This window comes from Podarcis erhardii (genome assembly GCF_964252035.2).
Source record: "Podarcis erhardii genome assembly, chromosome: 7".
Classification (NCBI taxonomy): Eukaryota; Metazoa; Chordata; class Lepidosauria; order Squamata; family Lacertidae; genus Podarcis; species Podarcis erhardii.
In genome coordinates this window covers 61,783,244-61,810,577 of record NC_138511.1, presented here as the reverse complement: position 1 = coordinate 61,810,577, position 27,334 = coordinate 61,783,244, and the positions used below count along the sequence as shown (strand labels likewise).

General features: G+C 43.6%; 1 protein-coding gene across 3 annotated transcripts in view; it reads left to right on the top strand.

Moving 5' to 3' along the window:
• NFYC (nuclear transcription factor Y subunit gamma) overlaps positions 1–26,635 on the top strand; it is a 55,758-nt gene extending 29,123 nt beyond the window's left edge. For all 3 annotated transcript variants that reach the window (XM_081870430.1, XM_081870429.1, XM_081870431.1), the window contains exons 2-10: positions 2,098–2,210; positions 7,333–7,404; positions 8,682–8,795; positions 10,958–11,053; positions 18,482–18,655; positions 19,726–19,884; positions 23,132–23,239; positions 24,688–24,747; positions 25,612–26,635. In XM_081870430.1, coding sequence (XP_081726556.1) covers positions 2,106–2,210; positions 7,333–7,404; positions 8,682–8,795; positions 10,958–11,053; positions 18,482–18,655; positions 19,726–19,884; positions 23,132–23,239; positions 24,688–24,747; positions 25,612–25,728 — 1,005 coding nt within the window. In that variant the 5' untranslated portion in view covers positions 2,098–2,105 and the 3' untranslated portion in view covers positions 25,729–26,635. The remainder of the gene's footprint in view (positions 1–2,097; positions 2,211–7,332; positions 7,405–8,681; positions 8,796–10,957; positions 11,054–18,481; positions 18,656–19,725; positions 19,885–23,131; positions 23,240–24,687; positions 24,748–25,611) is intronic.
• Positions 26,636–27,334: the final 699 nt, after the last annotated feature.

Here is a 27,334-nt window from a genome sequence, read left to right as displayed (position 1 = left end):
AATTGCATATTTGAGTGGATTGATTACATTTAAATAAGTATGTTCTAAAGAAGCTGCAAGCAATCTTTTATTTTCTCAAGATATTGCAGATGCTGTGCCATTAGGGAGTATTCATCAAGATCCAGTCTTAGAAAACTTAACCAGTCCTATCTAACTTCTGATTTTTCCTTTTCTTTTATAGCAGCAGAATTTATTGTTCTTCATGGAGTTGTATCTGCAAACTTAAGTACTAATAATTTTCCACAATAGAATTATTTAGCACTGTGGTTACTATTTTTTTAAGCAATAGGTTGTTGCTTTACATAGCAAAAGCCAATGTCCAGATGCTAGCTGCCCTAGGACCACGGAATTCTCAACATTCTTTGGGGAGGGGAGCACTCTTCCCTTTCTCGGCCTGAGTAAAAGTCCAAAATAAACCCCACCACACACAATAGATCATAAGTCAGTGGGAATCATACCCACTTATGTTAGAATTGTTCCTGGCCCCCAGCCATTTCCCATTACGCCACTATGCAGAAAGATTGCTTTCTTTAAAAGTCTGAATAAAAACAATCTCTGGTTTTCTTCTCCCCTCTGTGCAAACTTAGGAAGGTATATTTAACACAGTCATTTCAAAAAAACCAGCTGTGGAATTATCTTCTGACTATTCTTAAATTTTCTTACTTACTTACTTACAAACTTAAATTTTCTCTGGCCAACCCAGGCTTTTGTCCCCTGTAAAAAAACTAGTATACAATCTCCTCCTGGAGTTTCTTACCACTTCTCACGTGAAGACAAGAGAGATATATCTTCTCCTTTGGGATATTCTCTTCCATCTAAACAGGAGGCAGGGCCAGCTGAAGATTGGCTTCTCAGGAGGGCTCTTCAGTCTCACTGATAGGCTCTGCCTAGCGGCTGTGAGGCTGGGTCTCAATTTGTTCTGAAAAAGTGCTGATTTCTGTATTTCCCCCTTTTAATTGTTGTTTTCTTCTTCCCTTCTGACATAACTGTTGTAGGTGAGGAAGTACTTACCTTATGAGCAGTACAGTTATGGAGCTTCAAGTTCCTACCAGACTGCCATTCCAAAGAATTCTGTGCCTGATAGCAGCCCTTAGGAAGTTAGGAGAAATGTGCCACCTCTTTGCATCCATTTCGTTAAAGGTCTTTGAAGGGATAATGCTAGGAAACACTTGTTTCCTAGCTAGAATGTGAAGTGTATTCTCATTTTACATTTAGGAATGTCTTCTGTTTCTGTGGCCATCGTGCTATCAAAAGGCATCTTGCTACCAAAAGGCAATATTTCTCAAGGTCATCAATGAATTGGAAACCTTTTCCTCCCACCCAGACCTAAGCTAAGGTGATCTGAAGTTCATATATATCACTTATAAACTTTTTCAAAAAGCATCATACAAAGCACTAAATTTACCATCAAAAATGTTAAATCGACAACATTGAAAAAGCATAACAATATACAACCGTAACAAGTGTCTGCAAGCCAAGAAATGTTAACTTAAATGCCAAACAATCTAGTTATTTATTTTTCTGAAATATTTGCTCTGACAAAAGACCCACAGGGCTCAGTAGAATTTAATACATGTGTATGAGTACTGTACTGAGATTGCAGCCTTGGTGTACAAAAATATCTGAATTAAAATAGTGGAATGTAGGCTTTTGGGGAGACTGTTTTACAATGTAGGTGCTATGGCAGAAAAGGTCTAATGTAGCCTTCTCCAACCCTTCAGATACTGCTAACTAAAACTCCCATCAGCCCCAGCCAGAACAACCATTCCTAATCTGAAGGAATCAGAAGAATCAGGTGGGTTAATAAACTCCCAAAAGTACACTGCTTGGTCACAAATGTAAAATGTAAGATCTTTCTGAAAGGTACTGTATATAAGAATAGAATCTGTGGAGAAGTCCTTTATGTCTTCTCAAGACTCTTAAGGAAATTTTAGTAATGAAGGAGAATTGTGGGAAGCACCCCCAGATTATTGGATAACACTGCAGGCTTTGCATTTGCTCTTCATGTCCCAAAGCCATCTGAGGACCTTTGAAATGTGAACTCTGCAGCTCCTCAAGACAGTTCTTCTTCTAACATGTCTCTTAATTTCTTTCTAGCTTCCAAAATGTCCACAGATGGGGGCTTTGGCTCAGGAGGCAACAGTGATGCCCAGCAATGCCTTCAGTCTTTTTGGCCTCGGGTCATGGAGGAGATTCGAAATCTAACAGTGGTAAGTTATTCCATAAAAATAATAATCAGAACTTTCATGTGATATTTGCAGCATTATTGAGGAGGAGTTATTGTCCACCAGATTAGTTTCATCTACAAGGGATTGCTGATTATTATGCTGCCTTCTCGGGGGGGGGGGGGAGATTGAATTTCTGATTTTTTTTGTAACTGTGTCCTTCTTACCTCCAATAAACTCAGCAATACAAGCAGGGGGCCATAGAACTGTAGAGTTAGAAGAGATCCCGAGGGTCATCTAGTCCAACCCCCGGCAATGCAAGAATGTCAACTAAGCATCCATGACAGATGGTCATCCAACCTCTGCTTAAAAATGTCTGATGGAGGAGAGGCTACCACCTCTCATGGGAGTCTGTTCCACTGTCAAACAGCTCTTACTTTCAGAAAGTTCTTCCTGATGTTTAGTCAGAACCTCCTTTCCTGTGACTTGAAGCCATTGGTTTGGGTCCTACCCTCTGGAGCAGGAGAAAACAAGTTTGCTCCATCTTCCATGCAGCATCCCTTTCACAAGAGAGAATTGCTTCCTGTGCTGCCTTTTTGCGAACCTTTGCAGTACAGAGAAAATTCTACAAGGGACCACATCTGTAGAGTTGGATTCTGTGTAGGGGCAAGTCTGTAGTATTTGCCTTTCCAGGAGTATGATTTGCTCAGTTCTCTTATTGAACAGAACACAAAGAAATGCAGTGTTTTGTGTGTGTCCAGTAACATAACGTAGCCCCATGCCTACCCATAGAACAGGGGTCAGCAAACTTTTCCTGCAGGGGGCCGGTCCACTGTCCCTCAGACCTTGTGGAGGGCCGGACTATAATTCCTATGCACAGTGCAAGCCACCTTCTTCGTTTGCCGCCTGCCTCATTCAGCAAAGGGCTTCCTCCCCACCTAGAGAAAGAAGGCGCTGCTCTTACCTTCCCAGGGGCTGCCGCCACCACCACTGCCGCCGCTTCTCGTGAAGCGGGTAGGCAGAGCAAGCTCGTCTGCTCCGCTCTCTGGCCCACAGGAGCACCAGGGCAGCAGCAGCGGGAGGAAGAGGCCAAGTGGCAGTGGCTCTGCCAATCAAATGCCGCTGAGGTAAACCAGGCGCAGCACTTGATTGGCAGAGCCGCCGCTGCTCGGCCTCTTCCTCCCATTGCCATCACCGGGAGTTGCGGGTTCCGACTTCGCAGCGCGGGCTGGATTTAGGACTCAGGTGGGCCTGATCCTGCCCAGGGGCTGTAGCTTGCTGACCCCTGCCATAGAACTACAAGAGACACATATGTTCAGGTCAGAAAACGTATTGTTTGCCTTTGTGGGTGGGTAGGGTCGTGCAGCTGAGGTGGATGGCAGGTATCTGGTCTTCTGTACAGTTTTCCGTCATTCACCATTCCTTCATGCTACCTGTAGTCCCACAGAAGTGATTGTGCCTGTTGTAGATGCCTCACTTAGGTGGAGTTGTCATCTGATTGCCACCCACACTAAGCATGGACATTCATATCTTTAGCTAGCGCATGTGATTTCCTTACATTTTATTTATTTCGGTTTTTAATTTACCGAGCACCTTCCCATTTATTAAAAAAAAAAGCTCAAGGTGGCAAATTTGAAATGAGGAAAATACATAGAACTAAATATTAGTCATTTTTAGCTACAATAAATACTAAATGTGGCAACACACAGGCTTAAATGCCAGAATAAATCAGCCTGTTAAAATCAGACGGTAAAAGCATTTACAAATAATAAGGTTTTTGCTTTCTGGAGGACTTTGAGTAATGAAGAGGTCTCTCTTGGGAGGCTGCTTCACAATATGTGTGGGATCACTGAAAATACATGGGGCCCATGCCCTCACAAATCACATCTCTCTAATACATCAGTATTGGTGTGATGTATGTTCAGAGGAATTTTGGAAAAGAGGAGTAGACAAATTTGCAGAGGTTAGGTTTTTTAGTGCCTGTTAATCATGATGGTCAAATGAAATCGCCAAGGTGAGAGGCAGTGAGCTTTTGAATACCAGTTAGGAGGGCACAATCTGAAGGGCTTTTCTAGAGCATCCCCATGCTGCAGTTGATGGACCAAACAGGACTCTTGCATTCAGAAAGGTTTTCATATGGCTTATTGGCCTAAGGTCCAGTGCCTTTTATAAATTTGTGAAGGAACTAAACTCGTAACATAGTTGATTCACAGATGAATAAGACGCCTTTAGAGACCTGCATCGCCACCACGTTAGAAAAATTGGATATAATTCTCAATTTTTTGAATATTTTAAATTAAGACACATCATAAATAATCAATTGCAGAAACATACACATCTCTGAGAAAAATCTAAATTTGAATGGTTAGTTAACATGCCTCCTTCTACAAATCTGATAAGTAAAAACTATACTTAGATTCCCAGTCAGGAGTACAATACCTTTTAGACCTTGCTCCCACTTCTTTTTAAATCAACAAATTTATGAAGAAGTTTGGACCTGTTTGTTGAAGAATTTACCTTAGAGATTAATCAGTATTAGAGTCTTGATATAATTGTAAATAAACCCTAGAGCCCACCTTGGAACCAGCAGGCTAAAGATAAATTTCCCATTTGGATCTGATGCTTAGAGCTGCCTTTTTGGAGGCCAGTGGAAAGATATTGATGCATAAAAATCAGAATTAATTATGTTCCTTTAGTAAACATAGCTCTGACATGTAGGAGCTGCAAGTCTGAGATTTCAGCTCAGTGGTAAAAAGTCTTCTGCAGCTTTCCAAAAAGGGGCAGTTTTTTGGTGCGGGTTTTTTGTGTTTTTTTAGTACTCTGGACACGTGAGTCAATTTATTACACTGTGAATGAACAAAACATTGAATGTCAAGCTATAACCCTTCTGCCTGAGTGGAAATTTTAATAGGGACTGTGGAAGAAAGATAATTACAAAAAAGCCCTCTACAGCTATACTCTGTTTATAATCATTGCTGAAATTACGTCTTGTACAGCCAGTCCACTAAATGTTCCTCTATGCAAATAGAGGTCTTGATTTGCCTGTACTGTGCAATTGGCGGGTGTACAAAATGTTCAGATTCTGCTGCTGTTTGATGTGACCTCAGTGTCTGTTGTTGGGCTATATGTATCCAATGAAATCAATGGGCCCAAGTCCCACTTCAGTCATATGCCTGGTCTGGGTGTGAGACAGAGGCATTGGTTTGTATTTCATTCTAGTCCTGCTCAGAGTAGACCCATTTAAATAAGTGAAAATGACAGTGTTCAGCCCTTTAATTTCAGTGTGACTACTGAGTCAAATTGAATTGGATACAACTCTTACTGATGGTATCCCTCTTGGCTGTTCTGAAAGATCAGTAGAAGAAAAACTTTCTTTCTTTCTTTCTTTCTCCCATATTTTTCTAGCTTGAGGAGACTACTTACACATTGACTTGACTGTAGGAAAAAACCCTTCACATTAGCCTGCAAGTTGTGGATGCTTCTGAGACATCCTTAACTTCACATGGCATGTTGCCTCTCACATCAGCTGAGCACTCTATCCTGGAGCACACCTTGTGTTGCAGGGAAGCAGCTGTTTTCAGAGAAACGTGTCTACTCTTTTAACTGAGGAATGGTTGTTGATGTTCCAAGGAATCCTGGTGTTTCTTGAAATACATTTGGGCAACCACTGTCCTAAACCTCTTGGCTGTATTTGACATGCTGTTAATTCCATTATTTGGAATTAACCACAAGGTGTTAATTCCATTATTTGTAGGAGACAGTGGAGATTATGGTAACACAAAGTTTTTGCAATGCACTTTTCCAAGTGTTTCCCATATTATTTTGGTCATCCTTTAACAACCTACTGAAGTAGGCCAACATAATTCTCATGCAGCTAGCATACTACTGTGCTAATTTCTCTCAGAATGCAGCCTGTTGTACATCAAGGCTACCAGTATGCTGAGTTCCTCAAAGTTTCACATTGTCACCTCTGTAATTTCAACATCTGCAAGAAGCTGCTGGGCAAGATCTTCCTGAGCTTTGGTATGCAGTGTCACCTGTATGCTGATGGTGCCAGTGTGTATGATCTAAGCATCTGGGAGCTTCTTTCTCTCTGGAACCAGTGTTTGCTTTGTCTGTGCACACAAGGGTTGACAGTTGAATCCAAGAACAGTGCAGATAAATGTCCATCCAGGTCAAGAGGTCTCCTGCCACTCAGTTCTTTTCACAGACTGCTTATTTGATTGCTGTTCCTCTCAAATGATCTTGATGTTTCAACGGGTGTGAAAAGCCATCACTTGTGAAAGGTGCAGAATCATGGGTGTCTATACTACATACAGTAGCAGCTGTACTGACCTTTTAGATTCTAGGCCCACTTCAGAGGACAGGAGTTGGATCTTTAAAGATCATATTGCACCCTGGACCCTGCATAACTGGGAGTGCCCCCCCCCCATATTAATCCCAATGCTTGTTAAGATTGACTGGTGAGGTTCTGCTTAGAAACATCTCTTCATAAGCAGTCACAACAGCCGGAAGATAAATCAGAATCTCTTTTGTGCTTTTTTAGTGACCCTGAAGCTATAGAAATTTTCCCTTGAACTTTAAAAATGCCTGTCCACTCTGACCTTGGTGGTGGGGAGATAACAGAACATAATTTATTAGAGCAGGATTCATTTTTAGGATAACTAAGAGTTGACATCGCTGCTGCTAAGCCTGTTTTGTTTCTGCTTTTTTGAATTGGGTAATTGTCAGGTGCCTTTCCTGACAATCCCTGTGGAGATTTTGATTTTATTACAGAAGCCAAACTGTCCTTTTCAGATCTGTGGGTCACTTGCATAACCATAGCAATGGCACTCTAATGAAGGGGAGCAGAAGCAGCTCCAAATGTTAAGTGACCACATTTGTCCGTCCTCAGGGCAGCCTTTTCAATCTGGTGCCCTCCAGACGTTTTAGACTGCAACTCCCATCAGCCCCAGCCAGTACAATAGTAGCCCAAAACATCTGGAGGGCACCAGGTCGAAAAAGCCTGCCTAAAGGAAAAATAGACAATCTCCTATACAATATGTTTGTAAGCCAGCTTGTGTTAGCTAATTTTTTTAGTAGTAGATGCCTTTGAATGTCCTTTTCTATACTGAATTGTGTGTACCAGAGTGATACAAAGTCTCGTCTTCTCTGTTGATCTCTGCAGAAAGATTTCAGAGTTCAGGAACTTCCATTGGCACGCATAAAGAAGATCATGAAACTAGATGAAGATGTAAAGGTAAAATTCCTGTCAAAAATGTTGACTTTTGACATTTGCAAGTCAATAAATTTGTTCTGAGCATATTTAATATTTAAAAAAAAAATCCCTGCTGGATACCTCTTCCCAAATCGGTAACAAAGCCAACTCCAGGCACTATTGGATATTCTGGATTATCCAGACCCATTTCAGTCCAGATTAAGGCCCAAGTTTGGCAAAGAGACAACCCTGGTCACCCTGAAATATGGCCTCTGTCAGGAAAGAGCCGGGAGTTTACTCCTGCTTAGTTTATTCTTGATCTCTCAATACCTTCTGATACCATTTACTATAGTTATCTTGCTGGATTGGTTCTGTTGGTTGGGAGACTCAGTGATTTTGGTGGGTCCACTCGTATCTGCAGGATTAATTTCAGAACATAGCACTGAGGGATTCCTGCTTGACCCCATGGCATTTGAGCTTGTCCTCCTTGTCCTTGCTTTTTCACATCTATATGAAACTGGTGGTTGAGGTCATCTGGGGATTTGCAGAGTCATCAGTATGCAGATAATACACAGCTCTCTTTCTCCTGGTCTTTTGGATCAGGAGAGGCTATGGAAGTTCTGAACCCCTGTCTGTAGACTCCATATTAGCTAAATGAGGTTCAATAAACAGAAGATAAAATACCTCTTATGGCATTGTGCATGTACGGTAGTTGTGTTTGTGTCTTAAATGATATTTTTTTTACTTCAGAACGTTTTATTTATAAGCAATTTTAACTGAGTAAACTCATGATTGGCTAATACTTCTTTGACTGACAGTTTTATTTTTACTGTATTTGGAAGCGGTGAGGGTTGCACTGAGGCTGACAGTGTGAAAGGAGACATTTCCTGTTTGAGAGAGGAAGTTTGTCTGTTCTGCAGATGACTTGGGGAATTGTCATATCCGCTCTTAAACTACAAGGGTGACCAACACAAGTACACTCCCTCCCCCCGCACTAGAATAAAGAACACAGAGACCTAACTCCCCCTTCTTCTGTAGATATATTATCACTTGCTGTGACATTGCTGGCCTTGAGACCTTGCATCAACTTGGGTTGAAGAGGCCATGAGGTGCTTTTACATGTAACTCACATGTGCCACTTCGAGTAGAGCATGATACAAATATGATAATACAAAAATGATTTGACATCTCTTTTCTGTACATGAGGAAGTCCTCTTTCTGGAGTCTGAGCAGCAAGACTTAAGGGTGTGTGGGGACAGACTTTAGCATCTAGTTATGTTTTTCTATAGTCAAGAGTAAATGCACCCTTTCCTTATTAGATGATCAGTGCAGAGGCACCTGTTCTGTTTGCCAAGGCTGCTCAGATATTCATCACAGAACTGACACTACGGGCCTGGATACACACAGAGGACAACAAGCGCAGGACCTTACAGGTAATGGAAGACTTATTTCTCAGCTACCTTAAAAGTGCCATGGCTCTTCTGCTCTCTGAATATTTCTCCAGTAGGGGCTGGGGCAGGGGAGTGGAATGGAGAGTAGACTGGAGCTATTTGACTTGGGCATGCAAAACCAAGTCACAGCACCTTTGCTGCAGAGTGGTGTCAGGAGGAGGAGGAGGCAGTTTGCAATGGAGAAGCAGCATTTAGGAACTTAACCCTTCCAGACTTTGTTTCCTTTGAAGATATATGTCAGAACCCCATGGTGCTAATGGGTGAGGATAGAGTTGCAAGGAGAAAGTGGCCCTGAGGTGTCTGCATATGTGAGGTGGCTAGTAATGTGAAGTTCTGGCCTCTGTGTTCAGTACATGTGTGTCCTGAGAACTTCTGTCAAACCTCCATGTCACCTTTCACCTCCAAATGTTTCAGATTACTACAGCAGCAGGGCTGGCGGGACTGATGGGAGTTGTAGTCCAAAACATCTGGAGGGCACCAGGTTGGCAAAGGCTGCTCTATTCAACCTCACCAATGTCATTGCCTTTAGAAGCGCAGCTCAGACATTTGTCGTTGGTGGCCACACTGGTTTGATACTTGGAAACAATTTGAAGGCAAAAAGAATCCCTAACTTCTGGGAGGGGGAAAGTCCCTTATGAAGAACGGCTAAGGGAGCTGGGCATGTTTAGCCTGGAGAAGAGGAGGTTAAGGGGTGATATGATAGCCATGTTCAAATATATAAAAGGATGTCACATAGAGGAGGGAGAAAGGTTGTTTTCTGCTGCTCCAGACAAGCGGACACGGAGCAATGGTTCCAAACTACAAGAAAGAAGATTCCACCTAAACATTAGGAAGAACTTCCTGACAGTAAGAGCTGTTTGACAGTGGAATTTGCTGCCAAGGAGTGTGGTGGAGTCTCCTTCTTTGGAGGTCTTTAAGCAGAGGCTTGACAACCATATGTCAGGAGTGCTCTGATGGTGTTTCCTGCTTGGCAGGGGGTTGGACTCGATGGCCCTTGTGGTCTCTTCCAACTCTATGATTCTATGATTCTATGAAGTGCTCCTCTGCTTCTGCTTGCAGTTGGTTGGCTGCAATAGTGGTTCACCTTTCTAGAGGTTCCTGAGCAAAGCGCATGGGGCTGAATTCTAGTAGTAATCCAATATAATAATCATGGATTTCTTGCAAGCTGCACTAAGGACCAAAATAGACATGATGCTGAAAGTTCCATGATCAGATCTCAGGATCCAGAATTCTCCACCCAGTTTGAGGGTCAGTTATGGGCAAGTGGACCACCCACAACTCATTATAAAGTAGTTGGCTGGTAGTACTAAATGATGTTGCTCCTTTGTGTGAAGCATACAAGACTTGTGACCTTAACCAGCTGATGTAGAGTATCTTTAGGTGGATTTTCTGCCCGGACGCTGAGGTCCAGCGCCGAGGGCCTTCTGGCGGTTCCCTTATTGCCAGAAGCAAAGCTACAGGGAACCAGGCAGAGGGCCTTCTCGGTAGTGGCGCCCGCCCTGTGGAACGCCCTCCCATCAGATGTCAAAGCGATGAACAACTACCTGATATTCAGAAGACATCTTAAGGCAGCCCTGTTCAGGGAAGTTTTTAATGTGTGATATTTTAGTGGGTTTTTTGGTTTCTATGGAAGCCTCCCAGAGTGGCTGGGGAAACCCAGCCAGATGGGCGGGGTACAAATAATAAATCTAATCTAAATCTAAATTTTGAATCACATCCACATAATATTAAATAAGCAGTGCATGTGTCCTTGGGTTGAGTAAACTAGCAACATTCAGGATATCCCTTATTGATTGACTTTCCACAAAGCTCTGAAGTTTGAGAATAACCTTTCCTTCCAGATCTTCTGATAGCTTCCCACTGCTAAGGATTCGCTTCTTCATTGCCAAGTATCTCTAATGCAGCCTTTCTCAACCTTGGATCCCAAGATGTTGTTGAAGTACAACTCTAATCTTCACTGACCACTTGTCCAGCTTGTTAGGGTTGATGGGAGTTGTAGTCCAACAACATCTGGAGACCCAAGATTGAGAAAGGCTACTCTAACATCTGTGAGGTGCTATTGCTTGTTAATCTGAGCCGGGTCGATTCCAGCAGTGTACAGGTGGGCAAAGCTTAATGTAACCACCACCTTCTCCTTGTTGCAGAGAAACGACATTGCCATGGCCATCACTAAGTTTGATCAGTTTGACTTTCTCATTGACATTGTTCCGAGGGATGAACTTAAACCTCCCAAGCGCCAGGTGAGAGTGAACCTGTCTGTGCCCTGTTTTTGTTTGTGGTCTCTAGATTTGGGCAGAGTGGGGCGGGGGGGGGGGATGGTTTGCTTGTGTTTTTTGCCTGTGCTGATTCCTTCCCCCAGGATCACCATACAACAGACAAAAGTGCTTGCCTAGGATCAAGATGTAACTAGTCTGGAAGCATTGCATTGATTCTTAACTAGCTCTGTTTGCCCCCCAAAACATCAGGGCACATATTCAAATCTCTTGTGATGTTGATGAGATGGTGGTGATTTTATTTCATTTATGAATTTCTTCCTACGCAGCACCTGAAGTGATTTACAATATAACCTATATAAAACAATTACAGATATAAAAACAATTGATACAACTGCATAAAGAAAATCAGTTTTAAACAACAAGAGCATTACCTGTTAGACAGCTGAGGTCTTACATGAGCAGCATTTACCACCCTCAAAATTCTCCAGCCTCCGTTATCTACCATTTAGAGCCCATCAGACCATCTTGCAATCAGTGCTGATGTAGCATCCTCAGGTTGGGGAGATTTGGGACAATTGGCACTCTGTAGGTGAGCTTGGTCTGGGGATCTGAATGGTGCAGTGGAAGCAACTTCCAGTAGAGCCATTGCTGCCCTCTCTCCTGAGTGGCCAAGCTCCATGGTCAGACAGAGGCTCTGGAAGACCAGGCACAAAATACTGGGTACATCTGAAACATTGCCCTTGGAACATGCCTTTGAGACAGGCAGATACCTGGAGGTGATGCACAAAGGGTTGGGGGAAGAAATAGGGATAATGACTTGAATGAATGGGTAAGACACAAGATCCAGACAGTGGATGTCATACAGAACCAGATTTTAGACTGTTATATATGAACAAAGTTCAGCTGATCTGCATGGCCGCCAGAGTTCACATCTTCTCCTTTAGTGGGGGTGGGAAAGAGCTATTCACTCAGCTTCAACACTCTACTTTTTGCATATATATTTAAACTGGGTATAGTTAGACTGCCAGCCTATATTAAATGAGGTTTATTCTCAAAACCCTTACCTTTTCTGTCTTGTTGGAGTGACAAATGGTATTGCTGGCGCCTTTTGAGAAGGATAATTGAATGTTTTAGAAATTGTGAAAAGCAGCATGAGTGTTGATTTGAAGTGCTGAGCACACACACATGCACCCTTCCACAGATGCACAATTGGGCACTTGATTAGCTGCACAGCAGGCTCCCATTACATAAGCAATAACCTGTGCACAATGCCCTCAGTTTATGCCAGGTGCTTAGAGACTGGATACATACAGGTTTATGACACTCTCCTCACAGCCATCTGGAACTTTCATTAAGGTGCTGACATCTGACTGGTCAAAACACCTTGTAAGTGTGCTGGTCAAATAGTTCAAACATGGACTTCCTAATTTAGAAGAACCACCGTCTTCCAGAAGACTCCAGTTCCTTCAAGAAGCCGTACAGAGCACCAGCCCAGGCCACATTGAGGGCCCATGTCCTCCCTGCCACAAGGATTGAGCCACCCCAGGAACGTCACATCCCGAATCTTTCTCGGCAGTTGTTGCTCCTGTAAACATCCTTGACTGGAAGCTGTATGGTGCTTGAAGGGGCTTTCAGTCGGATGTTTACAGCGGCAGGCTGCTGCAGTTCTCCTGAAACATATAACGGGTTTGTATTGAAGAGCCACTGTGAGGTGACATTGGGGGTTGGAGGCAACTGCAGTATTAGAGTAGGTTAAGGATCAACACTTAGGTCACAGCTTTACATTAAACCATATATATTTATGGTGTGTGTGTGTGTGTGTGTGTGTGTATTCATTCTCTAACGCCTACAACTATGTTACCATCTTTCTTTACTCATAAATAGACTTGCATTTCTGTACAGATGTTGCTATATAATTTTACTTAATTGAATACTAAGAGCGTTTTGTATTTTTGTATCCCACTGTTTTTGTATTCCACTGTTTCTGAAAAATGCTGAAGGCGGTGCCTTATTGTGCCTGTCTTATAGCAGAGACAATGTCTTTGGAAGACCTTCAGAGAGAAGTTTGCAGTAATGTAGCCATCACTGTACATGGGACATTTGCAGTTTCATGAGCAAAAAAGACAGGTCCCTGGCTCCGCAGAAATTATAAACTAAATTTTGACAGTTCAGGAGGCAACAGGAGTGGAGGAAAGGAAAGGAAAGGCTGAAGCAAATGAAGCTACACATAATTAGGCTGGGTTACACGAACCAGAGACCTTTAAGTATTCTTAATAGCAATGTTGTCAACAACCCTTTATTCAGGAGTGGGGAATTGGTTGCTGGGCTGCAACTCCCATCATCCTTGACCACTGGCTGTGTTAACTGGGACTGATGGGAGTTGGAGTCCAAACATCTGGAGAACATCAAGCTGATGGTCTTCTGCAAGCTTATTTACTGTGTGGGAATGTTAATGTGCAGTTCAAGTGGAGTTAATAGATGGCAGTTGCTAATTTCCCCTTGCAGGAATGCAACAAATCACAATTTAGCTTTCTCCTTCAGGGATGCAAAATGCTGTTCCTTTCTGTTAAACACCTTGGATCCAGGGAGATTCTGGGGCCATCTGCTTCCAAATCAAATCAAATACCTCACAATATAAAATACATCACAATATAAAACATTTCAAATCACTGGGATAATTAAAGGGACAAGGGTGAAGCTGTCAGGGGTTATAGGATCACACTGTGGTCGTGTGTACTTAGATGTTCTGCTACACCCAGTCTGTTTCCCAAGGGGATGGTTCGTTGGGAACCCTTTCGGGTAAAATTGTGGCTAAAAAGGAAGCTACTAGAGCAGTGGTATCTTTGTCCTGATCTGCCTCATTTGATTTCATCTCGTAGTTGTGGGCTGGAAATCCAACATTTTACTCAGCATCAGTTGGCGAGGTCTGCTATGTAAAGGACAATCTAAGAGAATGTGGTCCATTGAATCTGGTACTTCTTGGTTGCAGGCACACAAACGGGCTTGATATGGAGTGTGTGAGAATCTGCCTTTAGTCACTGCAGAAGGGAAAGCTTCCTATTTGGGCAAGGCTGTCACTGGGGAGCTCCAAGATTATCTAAGAGCTTTTACTTGGAAGCTTAAGATAGCCTTGATTCCTCAGCTCTGAGGAAGCTGACTCTCCAGGATTGCTGTAAGGACGGTCTGCTGTCTTTGAAATTCAATCTCTCATCAATACAGCAGCCTCTGTTTCTGTCATCTGACAACCACAGGGAGTGCCTGTTTCTAAATTCCATTACTGCTAGTACAGCATGTATATGTCTGGAATTTTGAAAGCTGCTATAGAATAAACATACAGTAATACTGGAACTATCACCTGCTTTCTGTGATTTTAAAATCCCCCCCCACCCGCACTTCAGAATATGATGGATATTATCTCCAGCACAATTGATAACTCCAGCAGGGGCACCATTTCCAGATGTTCTCATTGGGCTGTTTTGGTAATTCTTTTTCCAAAAGATTTTTTGTTCTTATGCAAACCACAAGGTACCCTACTGATACCTTCCCTCTTGCTTTGTGACTGTGTCATTTTGGGTACGTAAGAATTGGCAGTCACTTCTGAACCCTGGAACTTGTGGTCCACAGCACATACCAAATTCAGTTCCAATATCTCAGTGTGCCGGGGAGAATGTGCATGTTGGAAACACAACTGGAAATGTTGGACAGGCAGTCTGGACCAAAGGCCTTGCTTCCACTCAGCCAGCTGCCAGATTGCAGGGCAGCCCTTGGTTTTCTATCCATAAAGAAAGCAGGTGTGGTGGGAGGGTGAGCTTGCTTAGCTGCAGAGAGATTCCAAGGAAGCTGCTGAGCATCAGACAAACACTAGCTTAATCAGCAGCCCCGGTTCTAGCTGGTTGGGCTGCAACACTCTGAAGATTTTTCTACTTCCTGTCTTTCCCAGGTGAATCCCAAAGCAGACTTTGCTTCAGCTGAGCCTTCACTGCAAACATAGAGTAAGTTAGGTGCCTCAGGAGGCCAAGTGTGGGGAAAGCTGCAGCTCTTTCTCCCTATTGCGATCCAAGGATTGCAACACTTCAGATTCCATGGAGATTTTGTCTAGAATGAAGCCACCCTCAGCATCTTAATAGCTTGCATTCCTAGTTAATATTTTGCAGTGTTCCAAGCAGAAATGGCTTTACATCTACCCCAGTTTGAGTTGGGCCACATCCTGCTGGGAGATGCTTGTTTTCAGCCTATCTACTAGGCACTTAACCACCTCGTGTTTGTCATTGGTTTGAAAGCAAACCAGGACCACCTAGAAGTAAGATAGTAGTTTGTACGTATTTGGTGAGCTCTCTTGGTACATAAGTTTGCAAATTAAAAGATTTTTTGTTTCGTTTTATAAAAAACACAACCAAAACAGCCTCACAAGAGCTTTCACCATGTAATAAAAGCTGGTGTCATTAGAAGGGGAGGGAGAAGAAACTAGGTGTGTGGGAAGAAGAGGTAATTGACCTGCTCAAGATCTTAGCAGTTTATAGTCATGATCCTGGAGGAGGAGGTGGGGTTAGGGTTAGGGAGATGTTTACCCTTGGGTTATAAAAAAAGACTTCCCTCCCTTTACTATACAGGGTTGCTGTAGGAAAAGAAAATGGATCTTTAGCTTTTTCACCCTTCAGCCCCCAACTCTTACTGTATAGCTAAAACTTGCCTAGTTTTGGGACTGACCACCAACCCTGCTCCTCAGCCCTCTAGTGCTATATGGCACAGCAGGGAAAACAGGAATGGTTCTGACACTTGCTCTTTAAGAACATGAGGACATAGTTTAATTGAATTCTGTAGTTAAACCATGTGCTGCATGAATAAGTGCTTTCTTTTGTCGGTCCTGAATCTTCCAACATTCAGCTTCATTGGATGTCGACAGGTCCTAGTATTATATGAGAGGGGAAAGAGCTTTTCTTGATCCACCTTCCCCATGCCATGCATAATTTTATAAACTTCTATCATGTCACCTCTTACTCGCCTTTTCTCTAAATTAAAAAAAGGCCCAATACTGTTACTTTCCCTCATACTCGGAGTTGCTCTGGCTCTTTGATCATTCTTGTTTTTATTTTTTTTAATCCCGTCCAACTCTACCCTTGAGATGAGGTGACCAGAATTGTACACAGTATTCCAAATATGGCTGTACCATAGATTTGTTTAACAGCATTATTTGGGGTTGATATCTAGTGTGTCCTTCAGACAAAAGCGGGTCTGGGTGGGTTGCAGGCATGCATTCTTCTGGCAAAGCATTATCCATTACTTGCGTTGAGATTACTTGAGATTTTTCCTCCCCTTAAAGCAATCAACCCTGGATCTACAGAGTGGGAGAGACCAATAAGTTTACACAAGAGATCCTTACATTATGTTGATGGAATCCATTCCAGCCATTCTTGGCGGTCTTGTCTCTTGGCCTCCACTAATCTACAAGACTACTGGCGGGAGAGCTGGATGACTGTGACAGCGGTTCAGGAGCACAAGTCATTAAAATCCAATCACGGTGCATTCAAAAATGTTTCAGAAACAATGAAAGTTGTACTTGAACTATTTCCGCCCTCCCCCCATTATGTATGAGGATAATTGCTTTGTGTAACCTGTTTGTCTCTGATAAGCATAAGATGTAAAGTTAGCCAGAATAACCCACAGGATCTACAGTTTTGAACACTGGAAGGTGAGGACATCTTCACACCTTCCTTTTTCCTACATGGAGATAATTTACTCCATTTTGGGGAGGCGGGAGAGCACATTGAAGCCAACTGTGGCTGAACGAAAAAGAGTAATGAATGACTTCTAACCCTCAGATGCAACCAACACTCCCAAAAAGGGATTTCAACATACTTTGGGATCTTGTAACTAACTTACAGACTTTTCAGCTTCATATGCATGTCTGTGTACTAGGAACTGGATGTTTGGTGCGCTGCCATTGAACCAGAAGGTAGTTGTGTAACAGCTTTGCAGAACTGCCGCTCAAGTTGGCAATTGAAAGGTGACAAGTGTCCATACCCTGTTTCTTTCTTGACCTTCAAGGATAGAAAGGAAGTCAAAAGAAACTGATTTGCAAGCAGTTTGTGGCGTGTGCTCTACATAGAACCAGAATTTCCCATGCAGCAGCATGTGTAAACATCCTACACTCTCAGCTGTGACTTTGTGGTGGCTGGGAGAAGGTTGTTTACGCCTTCTGCCATGGATTGTTCATCTTCAAACATCTTCATCTTCTACTTCCAAATCATCTCTTACAGGCTGATTCAAAGTGGGGAAGAGAATGCTGTTCTTACACACACACACACACACACACACACACACACACACACCCGAGCCAGGTTTTGATCCCTAGATTATCACCATAATTCATTATTATTAACTCACAGCTTTGATAGGGGCCCAAAAGCAGTCTATGAAAGCTTCCTGCCCAAAGGTTACACTGTTTATTACCCAATGCTGCCCATATCTGCAGGGGACAGCAACACTAGTCCAGATGGTACAAATAATTTTCTCGGCCACATGCTTCCGGAAAGGGCAACCCACCCACCTACACCATACACACTCAGACATTTGAGTTACAGAGAAGTTTTCATCCAGCCTGCAGTGGTTATGATCAAGGAAGTATTTCTGCTCTCCAAACCCACCTTGGAGAATTCAGAATGGGAGCAATTTTTCTCCTTCTGGAGTTCATTTAGCACCCCACCCTTGCTTCAGGAAGCTCAGAGTGGCATATGAGAGGTTGTCCCATTTCACCCATACCTAGGTAGATTAGATGGAGAGATGGCAAGGCAAGATTTGCCCAATGAACTTCATAGATGAGCAATGATTTGAACCCTGGTGTTCCTGTTTCCAGGTCACCATTCTACTGGCTGTAGCACCCTAGATTTTCAGCTAGAGCACTGCCATTTTCTCCACTGCTTGTAGTGACCTTCTAGGACAGGCTTCCTGAAACTTGGCCCTCCAGATGTTTTTGGCCTACTTTCTGCTAAGACCAAACCCTTGAGGGATGTCCCATGTATGCAGCACACATTAACCTCTTGTGGCTTCCTTTAAATAATTCAAATTACAATGTGCTTGGGCAGAAAGCAGGACTGAATGCTGAGCAAAGTGGCTGATAGATGCACAAAACCAATCAAACATAAGGTATCTGGGTTTGTTTGTTTGTTTTGGTGTCATGTTTTTGCATGTAACAAAAAATCAATAAAATAAAATCAATAAAAAAATTGGGGGACGCACACCATAAGGTTTCTGACAGTGGAGAGACAGGGCATTGTTATCTGAGTCCATTGAAGCCCATCATTTTCAGGTCAGTAGGCATAGACTTGCTGCACATTACTTAGGATCTGAACATCCCATTCCGAAGCACTGCACAGGCTGCTGTACTGGATATCACAAAGAGGACTTCAACTGATGAACTCTGCTTTTTCATCCCCTTTTTTTCCTTTGGCACAGGAGGAGGTGCGCCAGGCTGTGACCCCGGCAGAGCCTGTCCAGTACTACTTCACACTTGCTCAGCAGCCTGCAGCTGTCCAGGTGCAGGGGCAGCAGCAAGGGCAGCAGACGACCACGTCCACCACGACCATCCAGCCAGGGCAGATCATCATAGCACAGCCTCAGCAAGGGCAGGTTGGTAAATGGCATTCCAGAGGGCTTGTGCTCTGCGTTAGAGGTGGGCTGAAGAGTGCCACGTGTGTGACTTACCTTGGTACGTTCTGGCCATGCGAAATCGGCTTCACCACACGCACCCCTTTCCATCCTCCATACAGGCAAGCAAGAGGCATTATCACAGTTAAGTGATAAATTCCAGCCAGGCAAAAGTGCCCAAGGAGGACACAGCACAGCTAATAAGGGATGTGGTCAGCAAATGGGTGTAACAAAGGGAGAGTTCTGAGGGCCAGATGGAAAGGTCTGGAGCAGTGCTATTTTTCTAGAAAAAGAGGTGCCGGAACTCACCATGAACACCTCTCGTTTTCTTAAAATGGCAGTGGCACCCACCTGAGAGGTGCTGGAACTGAGTTCCAATGAGTTTCTGCTTGAAAAAAGTCCTGGTCTGGAGGACCATATTTGGTCCCTGGGCCTGAATTTCCCTAGCTCTGACAACAGCAGAAACCACAAATGTCCTAGATAATACCGCAGCCCATTCCACTTCCTAGTGAAAAATGCCAGCACTCTGGTGAGTCACCCAGAAACGTGGCAAGATCCTTTGGCTGCTGGATGGACAGTTCTTTAGAAGTACTAAGACTAGTGGAGAAGCTTAAATTGGGCACCTTAGATTATGGACTGGCAGATGTCTTGAAGTACGTTGACATGGGGTTTTGGACCAATAATAATTTTAACAATAGCAACACCTAAAAATGCAGTCCTTTTTTCAGGTAGAAAGCAACTGAGCTGCATAGATGTGTCCTGATTCTAACCGACTTTCACTTTCCTCTGGGAGTGGAGGTACTAGTCACTTCTGCTTTCGGATTGTTTTTACCACAAAATGTGTAAATCAGAATCTTATCCATTGCATTTCCTTGAAGGTAGTCAGCAGAGAAATTCTGGCAGATTGGGTCATTGCTTGGAAAAAGTTGAGGGTCTGTGGGGGGTTTTTCTCTTTCTTTTCAGTCTGGCTGTTGCAGGGAACCAGCCAGGCTTCAGGTATATTTGGGATACCTCAAGGCTCAGGATGCTTCTCTTGTGCTCTGTTCTTTCAGACCACCCCTGTGACTATGCAGGTGGGAGAAGGGCAGCAGGTTCAGATTGTCCAGGCTCAGCCACAGGGGCAGGCTCAGCCAGCACAGAGTGGGACTGGGCAGACCATGCAGGTCATGCAGCAGATCATCACCAATACTGGAGAAATTCAGCAAATACCGGTAAGGAGGCATCCGACTAATCTTATTCTTTGTACTCAGGCTGTCCTCTTGTGACCCTTGTTCTCAAGAGGGTCTTCTCTCTGAAGGCTGTTGTTTTTGACGATGATATCCTGCTTTTAAGACAACTCAGAAGGCAGAAATGGCACTGTGTTAGGGACTTGTGTTTACTTCTGTCTGCTCAGCACCCATCACTGCTTTGAGTGGGCTTCAGTCTTCAACTTTGGGTTTCCAGAAGCTGTTGGACTGCAGCTCCTCAGCCAACTTAGCCATTGCTCAGAGATTATGGGAGTTGTAGTCCAACAAAATCTGGGACCCCAAGGTTAAAGAACATTGTGCTACAATAAAGAACCCAGTAGCTCCCTTCTGTGTGTTTCTCCCACTTCTGCCATCTGCTGTGCTGCACTTTCAAATACCCACCAACCCACACACACTCGCAAACCATCTGTACCCCTCGTTCCTGCCATCATTTCAGAAGTTCAGAAAAAGCATATGTGGTACAGTGCTCTCAAATCTGAACACTTCTGTAATCCAGCTAAGTGTTTGCATGTTGCAAATAATCGCTGAAATAATTATAACTCTTTTGTCATAAACCACAATTTTCTGTAAAAGCCAACTAATCAGGAAGAAGATTAGGATAGAGCCTGACACCCTGACATGATAGCTTTCCATTTGCACAGCATTCTTTGATGTGTGGGAGCATGCGGCGGCGGCGGCGGGAGGGTGTGTGTCATCCTTACCACCAGCACATATTGGAGTGCTTTCTGGACACTTGACTCTCAAATCTCTTCTGTTTCTCTTCTGTGTGAGCTTCAAGGTCCTTCCATTCATTGCACAGCAGTCTACGTTATGCCTAAATGTCCTCCTTTTTCTTATTCATGCTCCTCTTCTAAATTTATTCTGTCTCCATTTCTTCCTCTCTTGCTGACTTACGCCAGTGGCTCTAAAACTGTGCATAATACTGGGAGGAAGGGTCCAGAGTTTCAGGGAGTGAGAGAGGATCCTCCAGCAGGCAGAGCCAGAGACTTTTTGCCACCAGAGCAGTTGTGCTTACCATGAAAATACAGAGATGGGTGAGGTACAGGTGGGAGCTCCTGGCTCCAGTGAGCTCATTCCCTTCCTGCTTCTTTCACTTGGTGGAATGGGTTAAAGAGGAAGACTTGGATGAGCCATGGTTGTGCTCTTCTGATGCCACTGTTGGCGTCATATCTCAGTCAACAGATCCTTATATACAGCAGCTAATTGCATACATTCATGTAGATAAGTGAGAGTATACTGCGTGCTTGGCTGCCAGAGGGTTGTGAGGCTCTGAAAGTAATTTTTTTTTGGGGGGGGGGACCTGAATTCATTAAATTTTTGAGCATGCCTTATGCCTCTGACAGCCTTCCCTTCTTTCCACCAAGCCAACTCCTTGTCTCTCACACATATCCACACATCCATTTTGCACACATCTTGTTCATTGTCGCATAGGCTGCAAGCCCTATGGCTAGGATTGGCTGTCATTTGTATGTTCTGCACAGCACACTTGGACAATACAGTGGTACCTCAGGTTACATATGCTTCAGGTTAAAGACTCTGCTAACCCAGAAATAGTGCTTCAGGTTAAGAAATTTGCTTCAGGATGAGAACAGAAATCGTGCTCCAGTGGCGCGGCAGCAGCGGGAGGCCCCATTAGCTAAAGTGGTGCTTCAGGTTAAGAACAGTTTCAGGTTAAGTACGGACCTCCGGAACAAATTAAGTACTTAACCCGAGGTACCACTATATATATTCAGTGCTCTTAAGTCAAAGATCACATCGTCTTGCAACTTTTGTTACCAAAGCTGCATTCAGCGCTGAAATCTTCATTTGTCTGCTTTGTACAACCAGGATGGGTTGCAGTCCTTAAAACAACATGAAAAGATATATGAATGCTTTTAAATAATAAACTGTTCAAGTGTTATGTAGAGTCTGTGTGTGTGCTGCAAAGTGTTTGCAAACTATACCCAGCCCACCTTAGGAAAAGGTTTTGCAGGTGCACCTCAAAACAGCTTGAGGCAATGGGATTTAACTTTAACTCTGTGACAAAAGCTTTCTGGTTGTGAGCAGTAGGATAATAGTTAAACCCCTGAAAGTCTGCCTTGTCCATTTCAGAGTTAGCTCTTATGGTTAAAATCTAACTAGGGGCCTTTCGTGGCAAACAGGGTTTTCCCCTGAAGGCAAATTTCGTTGCTGAAAGACAAATGCATAGAGGTGCCTGTGCTCACATAGAGTATATCTGCTACAGGGGGCTACACTTTGCCTGTAACAGGGTGATGACCTTTAGAGAAAAATATTTCATCATGGAGAAATCGGCAAGGGGACAAACTGCAAGCTTCATAGTTTCTGCTCCAAATAGTTTGGGCATCAGTGACAGGTATTAAAACACTTTTTCTGTCTGAAGATCTTCTCCCACCTGCTCCTAAAAAAAAAGGGGGGGGTTTCCATGAATATAGTACACAAGTGTCTAATGTTAAAGGACAGAAAGTTGACTATTTGGAATGCTGTCCCCGGAAAAACACAACTGGCCCTATGACAGTCAGTTTGTAGGTGCAAGGCTAATATTTCCATTTGCCCAGACCTTTGGTAGTCAAGTAGCCTATACCGAGGTGCTCATCTTTTAGGATAGTGGGGTAAGAATTACCCTCCTTATAGTGTTGTACGTTGATTTATTTTTTTTTAAGGCTCTTAATTTATCTTTATGTTTTTGTATTTTTTATTGTTAAGTTGCTTTGAGACTTTTTTGTATACAATTACTGACATGGGTAATAGTAATAATTCAGAACATAACATGGTAGCTTATAGCTCAATCAGAAATGCTAGGTTGCATGTTCCCCTTCACTGAAGAGCAACATGTGGATACCTACCATATTTTTTGCACCATAACACTCACTTTTTTCCTCCTAAAAAGTAAGGGGAAATGTCTGTGCGTGTTATGGAGGGAATGCCTACGGGTGGCATGCCTACGGATTTTCCTCCTCTAAAAACTATGTGCGTGTTATGGTCAGGTGCGTGTTATAGAGCGAAAAATACGGTATATTTCTGCCTGATTCCTTTCATGCTCCTATTGTTTTGCTGTCGAGGGGGATAATGTAAAAGGGGGACATGTGGTCACGTTTCAGCCCTGGCTTTTTAAAACCCTCCCTGTGTAGTATCTCTCTCTCTTTCGGAAACAAGGGTGTAAAGCCTGCATGTTTTAGGTTACCAACTATGTGCCATCTCCTACTGTTTCTAGGTACATCTCAACGCCGGTCAGCTGCAGTATATCCGCTTAACTCAGCCCGTTTCTGGTGCCCAGGTGGTCCAAGGCCAAATCCAGACACTTGCAGCCAACACACAACAGGTATAAACTGAGGTCCAGTGGCTTGTTAATAGCTGTTAAAATGTACCTAGTCTGTTGAAAAGAAGTGGATTTTCCTGAACTTGGTCACTCAGGCAAGGGAGTGGCAGTAGTTTCCTTGGTCTTTTTTCTGCTGCCTGCCTTTTTCCATTTTAAAAAGTACGGAAACCTGTTTTGGACCTACCCCACCCCTTCATTTTTCAAGCAAGGTCCTGAGGCTTGATCTCCAGAATTTCCATCAAAAGACAACTCCCAGAAAACAAATTGCAGTTAACGTGCACTTTCAGGAAATACCTGTCATGCATCAGAGAAAACTACAAGATGCAAAAGATACAACCTGTCCTGGAACACATGCTGGAATACAAATACCTGGCTGTTGTTTGGCACAGGCCTCCTTCAGTGTTTGGCAAATTCAGCTAAATGCTATTCCTTCCCTTTTCTTCCCACTCCCACCTTTCTTGTATAGGTCAGCTTTTCTGTTCTGGCCACCTGCCAGATTTAACACAGCCATTATTTCTGTTCAGTCACCATATCTGATTTCCAGTACTTTGCAAGAACCATTTTTAGTCACTGTTAATACATTCATTAAAAGCATCCTTTACTTTTACGTCCTATATAACAGTATTCCTGCTCTTTCAGGTCTGGGATGCATCTTTAGATACAGCCTAGCAACACACTCAGTTTTTTAAAAAACACATGCCTTTCCCCTCCTACTCCATGCACGCAGTTTCCTTCTCTCAGCTGGCTGTGTGAATGGCCTATAGCAGGCATAGGCAAACTTGGCCCTACAGATGACTACAGTTCCCATCATCCCTGGCCACTGGCCCTGTTAACTAGGTATCATGGGAGTTGTAGTCCCAAAACATCTGCAGGGCCGAGTTTGCCTATGCCTGGCCTATATCAAAGGCTTGTCTTGAGGCTTTCAATATCACTTCCACCACCCCCCCAAGGTGTCTCTACCACTTCCTCCTGTGAAATACATCCATCCATCCATCCAATCTCAATAGGCACCGTGGCATTTTTTGGTCAAATAATTCACACGAGCAAAATAATCTGAAAATCTAGCATGCATAACAAAGCAGCCTCAATCATCCTTTTGTCCTCACCCTTCCTCTAGGCGTATGTGGTTTTATTCTCTCTAATCTCTCTGATGAAGAAAATTTGTTTTGCAAATTGCTGTGTTTTTGTATGTTGAAGATACTTCCATAGAATAATTCTAATCCTTTCTTTTTGCCTTGTTCTGTTAAATGGGGGCAAGGAGGTAGATTTGTGAACCAAAGGGCTCTGATACCAGCCGAAGAGAAGAGCCGCCTGGTGGGGCAAGCATGTCTTTAAAATTAAAATGGTCTCTCTGTGTGGGGGTGCAGTTAAGGCAAGTGGGCTCTGACCTCCTTTTTTGTTTTTACATGGTGGGGCTGCAAATGTCAATAAATCAATCATCTATTTTGTAGATTGCACAGACGGAGGTTCAGCAGGGACAGCAGCAATTCAGCCAGTTTACAGACGGACAGGTATGAGCTTCAGAACCCATGGTGACAGCCATTGAGTTGGATTAAAAGAGGATCAGACAAGGCTATCAGTGGCTACTAGCCATGATGCTACTATGTTCTCCCTCCACAGTTGGAGGCAGTATGCCTCTGAATGCTAGTTGCTTGGAATCAGAAGTGGGAAGTATGCTGATGTGCTCAGGTCCTGCTTGTGGGCTTCTTATAAGCATATTGTTGTCCACTGAGAACAGGATACTAGACTAGATGGGTCATTGGGCTGATCCAGGGGGGCTCTGACATTAGAACACCTTGATGTAGTTCAGAAGGAGGTGAGTCTTCTCTAGCTCCTATCTGGCCATCTTCCTGCCTCTTATTTTCATTAAAAAAAATGAAAAGCTTGGGAAGTTCATGGCTTCTGCAAAGTTAAGTCTGTGTCTCCATTTGATTATTTCAAACTTACAGTAGGAGAAAAGGAAACTGTAGAGGCAATATTTCTCAGTACCAATTGCTGAGAATCACAAGTGGGAAGAGGGCTGTTGCGGTCGGGTCCTTCTGGCAGGTTCCCCATAATGGGCAACTAGATGGCCACTGTGAGAACAGGATGCTGGACTAGCTGGGCCTTTGGGATGAGCAATGATGTTGTTAGGGATGTAAGTGGCTGTGTTAATTCTTCACTTTCATTGAAGTAGGGACTCCTTGAATATCATACATGACCATGGTGTGGGGTACGCTGCATCAGCAGTGTGTTTATTAAACTGCTTGACCTGGCATAGTGGGTCTCACTTTTGCCTATGTAACGGTTGTTCCAAGATGCCGCTATTCTGTATTTGAATGTATCCATTGAAGAGGAAACCTCAGTGGTTCTCTTTGCTTGTTCTCTTCCAACAGCTCTACCAGATCCAGCAAGTGACCATGCCTGCCGGCCAGGACATCACCCAGCCCATGTTCATCCAGTCCACCAATCAGACAACAGATGGACAGGCCCCACAAGTTACAGGAGACTGAGTTGGTTCAGCCCGAGGGCTGTGGGATGTTATGGAAGATACACCATCTTGATTGCTGTACTGCCAACCAGAGGCCCTCTTCAGCTCTTCTCCTCCATCCCTTCCCCAATATATATCTGCATTTGATATAAACCTGCCAAGGGCAGCAATCTACGTTGTATTCTATGAACTGCTTCAATCTGGTGGCAGACAAGGAAACCCCACAAACTGACAATGTTGCAATGTTGCAATATTTTTCTTTTTCTTTTCTTTTTTTAAAAGAAAATGGCAAATTCTACATTGCTCAGCAATTCTGCTTTGTATATAACTGATGAATTTTTATAGGGCTCAGTCAAAAGCAGTGTATCTGTTTCCCTGTTTCTTCATTGGTGCAGCATCTTTTCCTTGTCCCTCCCACTTCCCTGTCCAGTAAACTTCATCTTCCAGGACTTTCATCCTGCAACAACCCTGCGTTGGCTGCATAAGCTGGACATATCCCCATCTTCATATTTCAGTCAGGAAGTGTGCGAGCCTGTGTGTGGGTGTATGTGTGTGAAAGGTTTCTCTTTTTTTTAATGTCCCAGATCTAAGTATTGTTAACTTCAGCTTCTGAGGGAGGGGGCAGGGAGGGGAGTAAACCAGCCCCAGCAATTCTGTATTAAACCTGTTTTTGAAGGCAGCTTTCCCCGATGTGTGGCACCCTCCAGATGTTCTGGACTACAACTGGCTGGGGCTGATAGGGCATTGGGGGTGGGGAATCACGTTGGGGAAAGCTGCCCTATAGGCTTTAACATTGGCCTTGAACTATTTTTTGGAAATACTTTCGGTTTGGATGCAGATATGAGTTATTGGTTAACTGTATGAAGTCTCAGTCAATGCATGTGTAAAATAAAGCTGCATGAAATGCAATAAACTTGTTTTCTATGATAGTTCAAGAGCTGTGTGTCTTCTCTCAAATCAGCAGCCCAACAGCCCCCACTGGATGGTCCAAGACAACTTGGGCCCAGTGGCAGAAGATATAACTGGCATCCTCCCCTGTAGTGGTAAAGTGACAAATCTACTGAATTTCAAAGCTGCCCTAGAATCCACTGCTTGAGGCAAGGTTGCTGCCCTGTTGCTGCCCTGTCCTACAACACTGGAAGGCTTGGCCTTGCCCTAAAAGGAAGGCTGATATCTGCCATAGTGTTCCTGTTCCCCACAAACTTTGTGGTTCCCCTTCCCCCAAGAATGCTGAGATTGCCTACCTGACTGGTACAATTCAGCACCCAAGTTCAGTATTATTAGGAAAGGAATTCAAAATTAGCAAACTTGATGGCATTTCTCAAGAGTGCGGAGTAGGCTGGAGTTGGTTTTGTCAGTACAGGCAGACATTGCTTTGTGGCTATTAACACATTTGTATCCAGGCATCCCTCCCTGGAGAAACTGAGCTGTATATAGCAGACTTCATTCTGGAATTGGTTGGGTCATCACTCCCCAACCTACTGCCCTCCAGATGTTCTGGATTATGATTGCCAGCATTGCCAATGTCGGGCATGGGAGTTATAGTTCAAAACACAGAGAGCAGTGGGGAAGGCTGGGTTAGGCTGGGTGTTGGTGATTGTGCCATGATCTCACAGCTGGGATTACGG